The 16,163-nt window shown below is 41.5% G+C and overlaps 1 protein-coding gene across 1 annotated transcript in view; it reads right to left on the bottom strand.

Moving 5' to 3' along the window:
• Pkhd1 (polycystic kidney and hepatic disease 1 (autosomal recessive)) overlaps positions 1–16,163 on the bottom strand; it is a 276,147-nt gene that overhangs the window by 4,191 nt on the left and 255,793 nt on the right. Inside the window, exons 60-61 of the mRNA XM_013019158.1 lie at positions 12,016–13,033; positions 3,289–3,424 (exon numbers count right to left, since the gene is read on the bottom strand). Coding sequence (XP_012874612.1) covers positions 3,289–3,424; positions 12,016–13,033 — 1,154 coding nt within the window. The remainder of the gene's footprint in view (positions 1–3,288; positions 3,425–12,015; positions 13,034–16,163) is intronic.

Genomic DNA, 16,163 nt, shown 5'->3' with positions numbered 1-16,163 from the left:
ATCGGTGTTCTTTTTACCATTGTGAGTAAAACTGGATTTTATAAGCCTATAGAGGCTATGAAGAGATTCTCCCATCATAGACAGTGTTACCCGGCATGTGAAAAATGAATTGTACAAAGGAGGAGGTAGGAAGAGGAGCAAAAAGATTCTAGAGGTTTGGAAGAAAACAGTTTTTGTGGACAGGTTGAAAAGGTTCAGTTTCTGCATAAATAGATAAGGTAGGGAGTTCACAGGCCAGAGTAATCGGAAAACAACTTGAAAAGAGGCAGCAGGAATATTTACAGCTCTAATAAGAAAACACACATTAAGCAGTAACAGGTCTGAAGCTAGGAAATGTTTAATCACAAAACGTGGATGGTGTCCTCAAGAGGCAGTTCTGTTCTCTGGAGTTGATGAGGTGCAGCCTTGTAGGAAACAAAAGACATAAGCTGAAGAAAATGAGCATGTTAGAAAACCTGAGCTCTATCGCTCAATCACGAAATCCACGTGCATGAGAATTCATTAACATGGAAACCTCATCAAAGCAATTTGATCCCTTCCTTAATTTAAGGACAAATGGAGGGAGGGAAGGAGAGGGGGAGAGGGGGAGAGAACACATATCCATAGAGACGTAGGTCTTTTGTACCACATTATAAGGTCTGCTTTAGGATAAATGTGGGGGGCGGAAGAGACAAGATTCATCATTCCATACACTTCACAGGAACCATTTGACTGATCAAAGACTCAAGGCTCCGACAGAAAAAGAAATGGGAAGTCGTGACCTACTGCTGACCAATTAGGCAACTGTGCAGACAGGCTGACACTTGACCTGGTGGCAAGGTCATTTCCAACCTTGGAAGTAAATAAACATTCCAGAGAACACAAAGCTAACAGAAATGCCCTGGCTGTCCGTGGAAGCAGGACCCGTGGACAAAACAGACATCTGAGAAAGATGCATTTATTAAAGAGCTGTCAACAGACCTCACATGTGTAGGGGATATTTGACCAATTATGGAAAACGGTAAGTAGTCACCATAGTAATTTTAAATGGCCAATGATTCATTAGTATGGAACTGCCTGTCAACAAACCTCAAAGGGCATGTCATTAGCATGACATCAGAAACTGAGCACAGACAGCCAGCACTGAAAGCCATGTTTCCAGAATCATGTACGAAAGTTCACAGGACTTCCTGCCTCTCCCCCACTGCAGAACTGTGGTGGACATAGATGGTTATTGAAAATGAATACTTTTTCTACTTGGTTGCTTTATTTATAAAGAGACAGATATGTCTTTGATATGCGTGTCTTGAAAACATTTTTTATTTCATTTTAAACAACAGCCAAGTGGACACAAGGTCTTCTTCATCTAAAACAAAAATGGGAATATTTACTTCCAACACAGGCTAGGGTCTGAGGCCCTGGTGAAAGTCATTCAATATTTGGACACCAGTGCCTCATGCCTATACTACTCAGGAGATTGGAGGATCTGGTTCAAAGCCAGCCTGGGCAGGAAAGTCAGTGTGACTCTCATCTCCAATGAGTTTGAAAAATAAAAATAAAAGCTGGAAGTGGAGCTAGGGCTCAAGCGGCAGAGTGCTAGCATTGAACAAAAAGCTCAGGGACAGTGCACAGCCACACCCTGAATTCAAGCCTCAGGACCAACACACACACACACACACACACACACACACTCATTCAACAACCCTGAACTCAGTCAACAGATAATACACATGCATTTTGTTCTTTTAATTAGATTACCCCCATACGAATATTTTCTTAGAAGCTATCTGGAATTGAGAAAATGGGGATACTTTCCTTTCTAAAAGTATTTTCCATGACCTATCTTAAAATTGTTTTGACCCGTGTGACTTTGTGGAATATTTTTCAATCAATTTTTCCTGGGCACGGAGGGTCCATGATTTAAATTGTCTGTCTTCTGCTCAAAGGCTGTTTCTGAAATGCTTTGGAACGTTCCGTTAAACCCTCCTCTTCTTGGTCCCAGCACGCTGATAGGATGCAAGTTTGTCCCCAGCTCAGGGTGCACTCCCAGAACTGAACTCTGCTTGGGCACAGCTGTGGCTTCTTTACAGATGTGTGCAGAGCTTGAAGACCGCACTCGTTCCTTGTTACGTGGAGAGAAAGCACTTCTGCTTCACCACAGAAACCACACGGTACCAAGAGCACTACCATGGAGCCACCCGAAGAGCTACCACACCAGCGCCCACCCTGAGGACCACTGGGAGGCCTGAAGAACATCTAGGGAGAAGAGAGCCTGACTCCGTAAATGTTTCCCCTTTGTTGGCACAAGATGGGGGCACCACTGGCTGGGCATGAAGAAGCATCATTGGAAGTACTGAATGCTAGGGAGCGTCAGCTGGGCTATGAGTTCTTAGTGGGTGTTGAAGCACTTGAGACAAGGCTACTGCGAACCTTGGGAAACTTAAACCAGTCCTGTCCAGAGCCAGGACCTTTGGAAGTTTAGGATTTGATATAGGCATCTGCTCCCAGCCCTTAGGACTGAAGGATGGTGGTTTATACATAGCAAGAGACCAGACAGATGAGTAAACACACACTTGTGCATTCCCAGAAGGATGGGGCCCTCAAATCTCCACAACCACAAGCCAAATCAACCTCTTTTCTCTACAGAACGACTCCTACATCAAGCCAGATGGAAACAAGGCCACACGTGGTCTGCGGAGCGCAGCGGAGTCCCCAGCTTCTGCAAGTCACCTGCCTGTGAGCGCGGAATCTGCTGACCCTTCCAGAGACACTGAAATGATCCAAGGTGCGGAGGGCATCCCCAATGACTCCACTCTTCGATTCTGGAAATGGGGGAGAGAGGGGAAAGGAGGACTTCAGAAGAATGTCTTACAAATACAATAATAACAGACATGGAGTCCAAGGAGCCTGAAATTAGAATTCTGCAAAGAAACTTCTTGACGGTTCATTCAACCCCATATCAGAAAGTTCAGAACCATACTACAGGGCACAGCATTTGTGATCTTACGCACTTTTCATTGTTCTATAAAAAGACCACTTCAGAGAAGGGAAGATTTCAGAGAAGACAGGAGAGACAGGCTTTAAGAATGGGTTCCAAGTGGAAACCGGTCTGACTTCCCCTTTCACCTTGGATAAACCTTGATCATTCATGGAAAATGGAGGAAAGGCAGATTGTGATGTGCCAAGAAAAAGAAAGACGAACATCGGGAGACAGGCTAAGTGTAGCCAATTCCGCAGTGGTCACTCTGGAAAAGTGTGCTCGTGACAGCCTAAGGTCTGTGCTGCAGAACTGTCCATGAAGGCGCTCACCTGCCTGTCCAGTACAACAAGCCGAGGCTGCACCACTAGCTTCTTCCCCACTTCTCCATCCGAAGGCTGCACCAAGACAGAAAGTGCATAGGGCCGAACATACACCCTGCTCCCAGGTCCCGGGCTGCTGGCATTTCTGGCAGACATAAAGACAAAACAGAACCACGGGATCATGCGTGTCATTGCAGACTCATTTTCCATGGGACATCGTTACCACTGGAAATACGTGTGTGGGCAATTACATACATTTCTAGAAGCCTCATAAAAATCTGCATAACAAATAATTATAGCTTGGTTATATGAATGGCATCTTTTATATTTTTGTTGGGTAATAATAAAAATAGATGAAGTAGGCTGTGGAAAATCTTAAATTCTGAATTTATGTTTTGCTCGCTTTGTGTTAAGACCAGCCATAAAAAAATCTCAGAAAATTATCAAACTAAAATCTTTAGAGGGTAGACATCTGTTTATTAGTATACTATGAAACTCTCCCAGAAAACAAAATCCCCTACTTTGTAATCTGTTCCAATTCCTCTGGTGTAAAGAACCCCAATGTAGCCAGCTTCACAGCTCCAAGATGGCGCTGGAGACACAAGCAGGGAGAGATGGCTGGGAGCATACTCTCTTACATACTTAATCATCACATCTCCTCTGTTATATTCTTTGGTGGTTCCTGCACTAAGTGGCTCAAATAACTGTGGTGTTCAATGATTCATTTACTTGCAAGAAGCACTGTGAAGAAAACACTTATATAGGGTATTTAATGAGCATCAACTGTGTACTGTATATAGTAGCATAGATGTTCCAGGCATAAACTCACTGTATTTCTTAAGCTAATACCATGAGATAGGTCCATGTTTACTCATATCGATCGTATGAGGTAGTAAAAGACTTATGAAACTTGCCCCAGGTCTTACAAATAGTTAACTATAGACCCAAGTCCTAAGTGGTTAACCAAGGAGACATATTCTTTTTGGGTTAATTTAAAGGATGTTAGCTGCTAAACTTAGCACTAAAATAGGTATTTAATTCATAACTCCAAGCATCTTTTTTATTTTTTTTGGTTGGTCGTGGGGCCTGAACTCTGGGCCTGGGCGCTGTCCCTCAGCTCTTCAGCTCAAGGCTAGCGTTCTACCACTTGAGCCACAGCACCACTTCCGGCTTTTTCTGCTTATGTGGTGCTGAAGAATCGAACCCAAGGCGTCATGCATGCAAGGCAAGCATTCTACCACTGAGCCACCTTCCCAGCCCCACAAAGCATCTTTTACCCAGAGTTTTGGCATAGTGGTTCATGGAGCGAACTTTATTAAAATAACATTACACAGTTACTGTTGCATCAAACCTGTTATGTATCATACACCATAGAAATGTAGTTGCACTGGGTAATTACAAAGAGATATTTAGATCTCATGTCTTATAAGTTGGTGACTTATTCTCAAAAAAGCTTTGGTCAGTTTAACAATGCTTCTGCTGAAAAAATAAAAAAAAAAACAGTAGTCTACCCTGGTTCCAATTAAATATTTGTAAAGGAGAGATAATAAGTACTTATTCATGGATGGTTTAATCAGGTAAACACGGAGATTAGTCCTGAAAGAGGAATTAATGGAAGAACAAACAGAATGCACTGTAAAAACAAGAAGTTTCCAGAAGAATACTTGCCCTGTGCCCTGGAAATTGCAGGAAGTAGGGGTGGAGCGGGAATGTGTGGTTTCAGAACCCCTTTGGGCCATCTATCGGCTGAACCCCAACTTCTGTGCTCAGACAGCGATGTGGAGCTTCACCCCGGACCTCCTCAACCGTCCTTTATTAGTTGGCTTAGCCTAAGTGGCCAGGCTTCTTTTCACATGTTAAAGGGAACAATTTAAGCCAGATTGCTAACGATCCCACACTAATAATTCTGCCTTGCCGTGAGTCCTGGCTTCTTGGAAAAACTCCACATTCTTACCAAATCCCAGTTCTCTCTATCCTACACTGGTCTTTAACAACAACAGAAATTCTTTTGTAGATGAGGGGTAGGTACAGACATGCCAACAGTCTGGGTTAAAGAAACTGAAAGGCCATGAAAGAAATTGACATGAGTTCATTGACGTCTAGAGAGGAAAGGATGGAAAACAACTGTCCTGACACACTTTCAGGTTTATTGTGAGCAAACAGCTCTTATTACATGTAAACAGCCTCTCACTGGAGGGCAGGGACTGCTGCACAGCGTCTCCCAAGGTAATACCACTTTAAGCTCCACATAAACTCTTAAACACTTTCTATCCTAAAACCTGACCGTAGGTGGTACAGTTTTTTACGATATGTTATAATAGTGCAATAAATCTGTTAGCTTAAAATCGAATCTCCGTGGCCTTTTAGAGAAATCATCATTAAATGCAGGGTCCTGTTAATGATGCCATCCAAGTGAAATTGTTTAATCTGCTGAGGGGGTGAAAGGTCACCAAATGAATTTTTTATAATACATCAACTTGACACGCAATAGGGAAAACTGTAATAGATAAAAGCAAAGGAAAAGGGCACCGTCTTCTCCTGATAGGTCAATAGCAGCCAAGAGAGTCACTCATCCACTTTCCTTTCACGATGGGGCTCCTTTTGCATTTAATATGGACACCCAATTAATACCTCAGCGCCACAGACAACCTCATTTTAGGTGACTTATAGCAATTTCTCCCCCTTCCCTGAGATGAAAGTGATCACAATACATCATAGCATTGTGCGAATTAACGTTAATTGATTCAAGTTACCGAGCAATGATGGGCCACTTATATAATCTAGGCGTTATTGGGTGCTAGGAGGGATGGAGGGAAGATTAGATTCCAGTGTCCGTTGCTGTGACGACCGGAGTCACCTGACGCCTTGTTAGACACTTGTAAGGTTCTATTGCTGGCCCCAGTGGGGTCGTCAGTAAACCGGAGTGATGTCCAAACATCATTACACGCTGCTCCAATATTAAAGCAAAGGGATTAGCAACTTATTGCAAGCAACCTGGATTTGTCATTGTGCTGTAGTTATCCAATTTCCAACTGCTAATGTGACTGTAGCCTGCAGGCAGAAGGACCTACAGCCAAACTTTAAAGAATGGGGGAGGAAACTTCCCTCCTCCATCCCTTCCAGGTTTAACCACTGTTTAACAGCTTCGAATCCCCACTCGGTGATGTGAAAGAATGTTTTCCCCCTTCCAGTGCTTAAGTGAAAGATAAAGAAGAAAGGTCAAGAGAATATAGAGATTTCCAAGCTCAGAGATCACTACTATTCATTTCCAATGCTTGCGTTCAAATCTACCAGATCTGCGGTGTTTCCCCTGCAGAGGCTGGAGTATTACATGTCACAGTCCAACACCAAGCAAAGACATCCTATTGATCTTCCCAGTTCCATCCTGCTGTTCTGGGTTGCGAGTACAGTGGTGGAGGTTAGAGAGACCGACTGCCTCAACCTTCTCCCCAAAGCCATGAGCCAGGTTCTATAAAAGGACCTCATGTTTGGATTGCATGCTTCAAAGTGTTGTAACCATTGTGGGCTCTCTCTTGTTTTAAATAAGCTAAATAGGGGAGCATGGTGTATATGGGCCATGAGGTGACCTGAATTCGAAAGGAAATTTATACCTTGGAATAAAATGAGTTCCCTAGTCAACTGCGGCGGACAAACTTTTGTCATCCCTCTTATTATGTACAGAATACAAACACTGCTCAAGGCACTAAGAGACAAGCAAAGCCAAAACACCAGGCCTTCCCCCAAGGGGTGCTTCCGTGAAGTATAAGGCAAGAATGAACGTCCTGGCTCTCTTCCCGAGTGGGTGTATAGTCCTTTACTTACATTTCATAGTCCGCATGGCTCCTAATTGGGCCTAATCAGCTTCTCTTCAAGCCTGTCCATGATGGATGGAAGGCATGCCATGGGATCAGATAGCTTCCTCTGGCAATACAGTCTAACAGTTTTAAGTTTGGTGCCTTACAAGACTCCAATGCATTTTGCAATCATAATAACACTTGGCCTCGTCAGCATTCTGCATGCTCACCCTCTGCTTGAAGGCCACTGATTGTCTCTGTAAAAGTGCTGCCTTGGCCTGACCAACAGTAAGTTCTGGTGCAGATCTGAGCAGGGTGCTACAGCTTACCGTCATATTTATGACCGAATTCATGAGATTTCTGAAAACTATTATAAATTGAGTTTGAGGACCCATATTTGTAGGTTTCAGTGGGTCAGAAATGGGTAGAGAAAGAAAGAATATGGCACATCTCCCACAATATCAACTAAATGCAAAAATTGGGAAGATGGGAATTTTTAATTCATAAGTCATTTAAAGTAATAAGTCTAGCATGAATATTTTATGAAGGAGAATGGAAACTAACTATACATATGAATGTATACATAATTTTTGTTATCTTTATGTAGTTGTACACAAGAATTGCCACTCCACAAAGCAACTTATGAATATAATCTGACTATAATTTTTAAGGCTGTATACAAATAGTCAGATTTTCTGGTTTCTGCTGATGGAGCTATAGCAGTCATAATCTAGCAAAAAGGAAACAGAAACCACTCAAGGCTTTGCTGGAAGAAGAATTCAATTGGTTACATAGGAAACAGAACTAACAAATTACATTTTAATATTCAATAAATGTTGGTCATTTACTGTGAGTGAAACATGTTCAGGCAACTTAGGAATACAATGATAAGTTGGACTCTTACTATGTAACAATTACTATGTAGACAAAAAATATTCATATTATTTTTATGAAAACTAGACTAATTGTTAAGGTAGCTCATACTGAATCACTTCCTTGGAATGAAATTGGCTATAACATATTCCCATTAAATACTTGAATTAATATTGCTTTTACGTATGCAATCACTTAAAATGTTCTAGACATTCATAGGAGCCAGATAACAGAATATTTGCATATAATATTTTCATAACACTTGGGACGTATGAGATAGATGTTTGCCACAGAAGTATAAGTTCTCCTGAGTCTGTTATATTTACCGAGAACTTTACCACATGTACACATAAATCTTAACTTGGCTCAATTTTGGAATTAGAATCTTATGAGCTTGAGGGCAGGAAACTGCTGCAGACATATCAGCCACAGAATAGACTGCAATTAATACCTTGTCCACAAGGAAAACAGCAGAAGAGAGCATAAACTACAGAGCATAAACTACTAAATCTTTGATTTAGTGGTAAAAAAAAAAACCAGTGGTATGAAAACAGTGGTCTGTAAGCTCATGATTGCAGGAAAAAACCCTGTGAAATATAGCCATTGTTTTAATAATGACCATGAATCATCATAAAGGTATAAATCATCTGAGTTTTTTCCAGGTTAATAAGGATGGCTACTACAACACCGCTTCATTTTTTAAGTTTTAATGCAAGAGTTCTTAATATCCTAATGATTAAAGTAACAATTTAAATGTTATTTTTTAAAAAAAAGTTTGCATGCACAGAGCATCTCGTTTTCCTCCAAAATCATATATGAAATATTATGACAATAAATTTGCCTTTCACTCAACTCAGTAAAGTAGTGAAATTGGAACTGTATAAAAAGAAGAGATGGTATACAACTTTCCTTAATGGCAAAGTTGCAGCTTTCCCACGAAGAAGGAAGGAGACAGGCTGGTCGTACAGAAAGCGTCTCGGTAGATCAGCCATATGCATAAACTAGCCATTTCCTAGAAAGCAGGTGTCTGGGAGACATGGAGACTGCAGGGGAGAAGCTGAGACTCAGTGCTGTGTGACCACTGTTGCCTTCTGCCTAGTTGTGGTAGAAGAAACCTCTCATCCTGTAAGAGCACACATGTTTGACTGGGCCCACATTGGTCCAGGATGGGTATCTTTCCACCCCAAGACTAACTATGACATGTCATACACTGTAATCATAAAAAGCATCATCATATTCTAAGTTCTAAGGGTTAAAGAAGCATTTCTTTGGCATTTCTTTGCCAACTACTGAAAACTTTGGCATTTCCATAGCTACGCTCTATTAGATATGCAAATATATTTAATTTTTATTAAGTTACAATATTATGCTGAAATTTTGGTTTCTGGAATGGTACTGAATGAGGAGAGAGAAAAGGAAAGAGAAAAAGACAGGAGCCAGGCACTGGTGGCTCACACCTGTAATCCTTGCTACTCAGGAGACTGAGCTCTGAAAATCATGGTTCAAAGCCAGCCCAGGCAGAAAAGTCTGTGAGACTCTTATCTCCAATTAACCACCAGAAAAGTGGTGCTGTGGCTCAAAATGGTAAAGCACTAGCTTTGAGAGAAAAAGCTCAAGGACAGGGCCCAGACCCTGAATTCAAGCTCCATGACCAACGACGATGACAGTGATGATGATGATGATGATGATGATAATGATGATGATGATAAGTCTAGCTGCTACTGAAATCAAGCAAGCAATATCAAATATTTCCCATCAGATAAAAGCTTTGAATGAAAATAACATCCTAATCAGGAACCTCCATCTTGGAAGGGAGAACTGAATGTATGTTTATCTATTCTCCCTCTACAAACTCTACTGAAATGACCTAAAGAATAAACATGAGTGGAAAAAGGAGGAGGAGAAGGAGGAGGAGGAGGAGGAGGAAGAGGAAGAAGAAGAAGAAGAGGAAGACGACAACAGGAGAAAGACCACAAATGGCAACCAAAGTCAATGTTTTGCAAATGGGAAAAGTTGGTACATGGGACCAAGGGCCAAGCACAGGAAGCGTAAGTCAGACACCTATCAAGAGGAGGATACTGAGGTGAACTCACTGTACACTACTGGCTTAGGACGCGGACAGACAGAAACTCCATTTTCCCCATAAGCTGGTAGATTCATTTATTGAAATACACACAGCCCCATTAAATAAACAAGAGGAGCCTTTGGAGACCCTTGCTGTCTTTCTCTGGAGGTACTATGTCCCTATGCCATTTCTGCTGTCTCCCATCAGTTCATCCGCTGGTGGACAGCTCTCCAGTGAGTGCAGCCCAAGTCCCTTGCTGTCTTTCTCTGGAGGTACTATGTCCTTATGCCATTTCTGCTGTCTCCCATCAGTTCATCCGCTGGTGGACAGCTCTCCAGTGAGTGCAGCCCAAGTCCCTTGCTGACACTGATCAGAGCAGTTGGAAACAAAACTGTGCTTGGGGTCTGGGTTGGGTAGACTTGCATGGCCATTTACCACAGTCTGCAACTCGTAGAACATGGGGAGACTTGCTAAACCTCACTCCATCCCGGAAGGTATGGTATTTCTTATGCTACCGAGACTTGTTCAGATCTGTTTTATTAGTGGCCTTTCTATAGCTTCAGAAGATTTACTTTTTGCCTTATGTCTTGAAAATTCATCTTAAAATAATAGGAGAGAGAGAGAGAAAGAGAGAGAGAATATAACACATTGCAACAGGAAATCAATACCATAATATACACATTCAGCAGTTTTTTATGAAGCAGAAATACCTGGACCAGCAGTGAGTCCTGCGGCTGGGAGGCGACGGTGACCTCCTCCCCCGAGCTGTCACTCCTTCATGATAATGGAGCAGCAGGCCCCTCCCACGTGCGCCAGCTACCCAACTTCCCACCGCTCTACTCCGGATTTTCCTTCCAATGTCTCTCGATTGTTTCCTACACATTGACTTTTCTCTCCTTCTAGTGTAAGTATTCACTAAGTCTTTTTATGTAGGTAATATATAAATCAATCATTTTGTAATGGTCACCTATTAGAATTGCTCAGTACTATAAATCTGAATAAAATTACGTAGTGGGCTGAATGTTTTTCTCTCTAGTGGAATAAATGTACAATAAAACAGTGACCTAAATGAAATTAGGCTAAAGGAAACAAAACAATATAAACATATGCTAAGAAGCTAATAGGTGCTGCTATAAAAGTTTTCAAATTCCTGGTTCTCACATCTCCATGTATAAGGTAATAATATACTAATAGGGTAAAAGTTTGGTAGCTAGATTTAAAAGAAATCATCTGAGATTCAGTAGTTTATGAAACATTGGGAACTAGACGTACTGGTTAGTTCTAAGCTAAGAATTTCTGAAGACCTTCAACTAAACCAGAACCCAAACAAGTTGTTGGGAGTTTTCTTTCCATCTTCTTTGCGTATCAGGGTGTGTTAAGAGAAAGGAGAACAGCTATTTCCATTGCAAACTCAAAATTCACTAGAAAAACTCTGAGGCTGCACTCAGAAAGATGGTTCTTTGCATACCAAGGCAACAAAGGTACTAGCTGGATATTCCTCCAAGTGGCAGGGTGTCTCCTTTAGGCCTGGCTTTTTATTTGAATCGTATTCAATCTCACATCTTTTGGTGGTAGCTGTGCGTCAGTAATTACTCCACACGAAATATCACTGTGTATATCACACCAAATTCACTGCTGATTATCACTACCCTCAATTAAGAGAGCTATAGCAACCTCAGTCAACATCTTTGTTTTTAACCTTCGCAACAATCTAGCACATTGCTTAACTCGTTACAAGAGTGAATGGGTTATAAAAGCAAGTTACTTAAGGGGAAAAAATCTCTTCCTATATGCTTTTCACTCTAACCCATGGGAAATAGCATAATCACGAAGAATGCGAATTTAATAACGAAATTGAAAACAGACCATTAAAATCTTAAGTTGTTCTTGGGGTTTTTTATTTCTACCTAAAAAAGCAGAAGGGCTCTGTGGTTCCGTGTGGGTAGCTGTATCAACATGGACCGAAGAACTCAGCCCTCCCTGGGTGCTGGGATCACTACTTACCCACAGCTCAGGTCTGCTGCTGGCTGAGTCACCAGTAAGGCCCCTACAGTCACCTTGAGAATGGCCTCCAGCTGCCCAGTCTGCTGAGCGGTGATGAGCTGGCCAGCCAAACTCTGTAGCTTGCTACTTGGCAAAGATGGAGTCTCTCCGGTGCTCCTTACTGCTGGGGGATCACCAATTTCCACGACAATCACCTTGGAGATAGTTTCCAACGAGGTCGCTGGAAAGACCAGGTACGAGCTCATTTCCACCGCAAGTGGTCGACGCAGACTGATGCTTCTAGAATCACTGGCACAAGTCACAGTTGGGCAAGTGTGCTTTCTTTTTGCTCTACTGTCAGCAATGGTTTTCAAGGTCTCCTCATTGCCAGACTTCTCGTGGGTGAGTCTGACTTGACTTGTGTTGATCTGTAGGAAATCAGCCAGTCTTTCCAACAAGATCATTTCCCAGCCTTTCTCTGGAGATGCAGTTATCACAGTGAAGGCCAGATGGATGGAAACACTGGTGCGTATCTCAATGGGCTCCTCTCCTTGCAGGACGACATATAAGAGGTTGTCCATGATGCTGAAATGGTTCGCGCCCGCCGGCTCCTCTAGCAATGAGGAAACTGACTGTACAACAGCAGGCGGCACGAGACTTCCCCTTAAGAAAACGTAGGGGCTCTGCAGCTCATGGTAGAATAGAGCCAAGAGCAGTTTGGAGGAATTTCTGTTCCCCAACAGAAAAACCTGCAATGTGTGAGGAGTCTGATCCACAAAGCAGACTTTGGTGATTTGCCTGGTGGGTAAAATGGAATAGAAAGTAGACACGGAGCTAGAGGTGGAGCAGCCAGGACTGGCCTGGGCACTACTAAATGTGTCAACAAAACCGTTAGTCACAGAGACCACGGGGTATAACTTCCTGTTTGCCCAAGTGACGTGAGCACTGGTGAGACCCAGGACCACGTGGTCAGCCTCGCTGCAGACAAAGCTCTGCATTGGCCATGGCGAAGTGCATTTCTGTTCTTCTCTAAATACGCCTGTAAAATAATAGAAAATAAACAAGCGACACATCTTAAAGACAACTTGCAGTTCCCGGGTCATTTTCTGTCATGGGAAATATGCATTGAACATCCAAATGTCCCCAATGCTGACAGTGCAAAAGAATCTCACGCAAAACAGAAAATGCTGCATGTACTAAATAATAGCAATTTTAAGCCAGGCGCCGGTGGCTTGCACGTGTAGTTTTAGCTGCTCAGGAGGCTGAGATCTGAGGAGACTGAGAGTCAGCCTGAGCAGAAAAGTCCACGAGACTCTTATCTCCAGTTAATCACAGAAAAAGCCTGAAGTGGAGCTGAGAGACAGTGCCCAAGCCCTGAGTTCAAGCCCCAGGACCAGCCCCAATAAAGAAATAAAGAAATCAAGTAATTGCACGCATACATATATAACAAAATAATAACAAAAATAATAAGTACAACTCTGGCTGGGGGGGGGATGGGAGGGCAGGGATGGGAAGGGTAAACAAAGGAGGAGGCAACAATGCTTGATAAAAAAATGTACTCATTACTTTATCCATGTAATTGTAACCCCTCTGTATGGTATTTTCACAGTAAAAAAAAAATTTAAAGCTATATTGGGACCAGAATGTGAATGTGAATTGAGATGTCAAGAGAGATCATTTATTTTCATAAAGATATTTTCATCCTCTTTTTCTCTAATGAGACATTCATTTTGACCTTACACAAGTATAAAGACATTTAAATTATTTCCTTAATTAAACATTCTTGATAAGAGAACTCTGTTTTATTATTGGTTATTCTATTGTTGTTGTTTTTTGTCAGTCACGGTGCTTGAACTCAGGGCCTGAGTGCAGTCCCTGAGCTCTTTTGCTCAAGTCTAGTGCTCTACCACCTTGAGCCTTAGCACCACTTCTGGCTTTCTGGTGGTTAATTGGAGATAAGAGTCTCATGGACTTTTCTGCCTGGGCTGGCTTCAAACTGTGAACCTCAGATCTCAGCCTCCTAAGTAGCTAGGATTACAAGCATGAGCGACCAACACCCAGCCCAAAAAACTTTTCTTTTCCAATTTTTGAGCTTTTTGCTTCTTCAAGCCTTCAAGCTTATTAATTTATTACATAGCCATGTATATTTTATCTAATTCCCTGCTACAATTATTTATTTCAGCAGAAATATTTTTTCTTAAGTATTTATCCTAAATGCTTCATGTTTTATTGGCTTTAAATTCACTTCTATTAAGTGGTTATACAAAGTAGTTCCAATTCCAGAAGTCAAGTTAGGATCAATGTCTCCTTTTTTATCATTCTCCCCCATCTTTCTCCACCAAAGAGCTCTGTAATGTGAAATCATATACCCTATAAAGTTTCTATGAAAAATGTTGTGTAAAAGTAATCTATAACAAAAATGTGGGGTTTTTCTTTATTATAGTAGAGTACTGACTAAATGCGGTGTATTTCAAAATGACTAGAAAAAGAATCTAAATTTCCCAACATATAAAAAAAGATTCATTGTTTAAAGACATGGAAATGCTTAGTAACTTGATTCAATTATCACACATTGTAAACATGTATTGAATTAAGGAAATATGTTTCAATAAAAAATCTTTGGTTCTGTTCTTTTTAATTCACTTATAATATACTATGTGATTTTTTTGTTTTTTTGTATGTTCTTCCTCCATAGTATAACCCTTGTTGTCACTGTATTTGATTCCTGAGCCCTGCATCTTGTATAAACATTTTTCTAATTTGGGGAGGGGAAGGGAAATAATAAAATGCTGAAATAAGGATACAGGATGACCCATTGTAACAATGAGATGTACAAGACAGTATGTTGAAAACAAACTTTACAACTTTGTGGGGAGGAAAGGGATGGTAAGGGAAAAATAACGGAGGGTGTAACAATGCTTGATAGGAAATGGACTCATTACCTTGCTCATTTAACTATAACCTCTCTGTACAGTATCTTTAGGATAAAAATATATATTAAGAAAAACTCACTCACACACACACACACACACACAGCCTGTGAGAGCTGGCCAGGACTGTCTTTTTGCTAACAGGACTTATTTCTATACTACAAAGGTCACAGAGATTTGCTACTTTAAATAAATCATTGGTGGGAAAAAATAGCAAATCATGTTAAGGCTGAGAAAGCTTATGAAAAATAAATTTTGTCTAGCTCTGTACCTCTCCAAAGTCTGGTTTCTTTGACAATAGTATAGAAAGGGTGATGGAGATGTGACTTCCTCCACCTCTTTATAAGGGAGAGAGAACCTGTGGAGGGAGCCTTGAGTGTTACATACATTATGTATGATTACCTAGGAAATCTTCCTTTAATACAGGAACTTGAAACAAGACACACAAGACATGCCACCTATAGCATCCTCATCTCTTGAGGTGCAAGTCTACTGCTAGCAGAAATGTCTCTGCATTTTGATAGTAAAAACATTCTGAATAAAAGAAATGCTTAATGCGGGTTGAAGAAAGAATAGCCTTTCTCGTTATCCTAGGAAAGCAATCTGACATGCAAGACAAGACAGAATTATGAAGACAACGAAAGCATGCCTACTATAATGCAGAGTTTCTATGAAGGAACTGGGATAGCAAAGGAAAGTCATCTTACACAATGTAAAGATAAGAGAACTTAAAAAGAAGGGAAAGTCTGATGGCAGAGGGAGTGGGCAGCTAAGAGAGCAAGCTCCTTGTGAGTCTAAGGAACAACAAAGCAGATGGAACTGGAGAGGCTGACTCTCATCTCTCATGGAGCTGAAAGGGGACCCAGGTGTGTGTGAGGGCCGGGTCAGTAGTTCTGGAACAGGTGAGGGAGCAAGGTGAGTAACTGAAAGCCAAAATGAGGATGGGGGTGTAGGCTTGCGGGCCAAGACAGAGGCTGAATGGATGGAATGTTCCCGAGTTAATGGTCCACAAACACTTGGAAGAGGTGAGCATAGACATGCTTGAATTTAGAGTTCATCAATGTGAAGGAGGCATTACGTAAGTAGGCATAAAACTATTACCTCAAAATTAGGAATGAGAATGGCATATTTGTGTAGTAGTTGTGATATTTTCTACAAAGGTCTGAGATCATTCTACCTTCTCTTCAGCCTCATTGATTACTGTTTGCTTTCCAGCCCTGACAGTTTTAAAGAGCTTCA

The sequence above is a fragment of the Dipodomys ordii genome, unplaced genomic scaffold (assembly GCF_000151885.1).
Source record: "Dipodomys ordii isolate 6190 unplaced genomic scaffold, Dord_2.0 Scaffold44, whole genome shotgun sequence".
Classification (NCBI taxonomy): domain Eukaryota; kingdom Metazoa; phylum Chordata; class Mammalia; order Rodentia; family Heteromyidae; genus Dipodomys; species Dipodomys ordii.
This window is presented reverse-complemented; position numbering and strand designations above follow the sequence as displayed.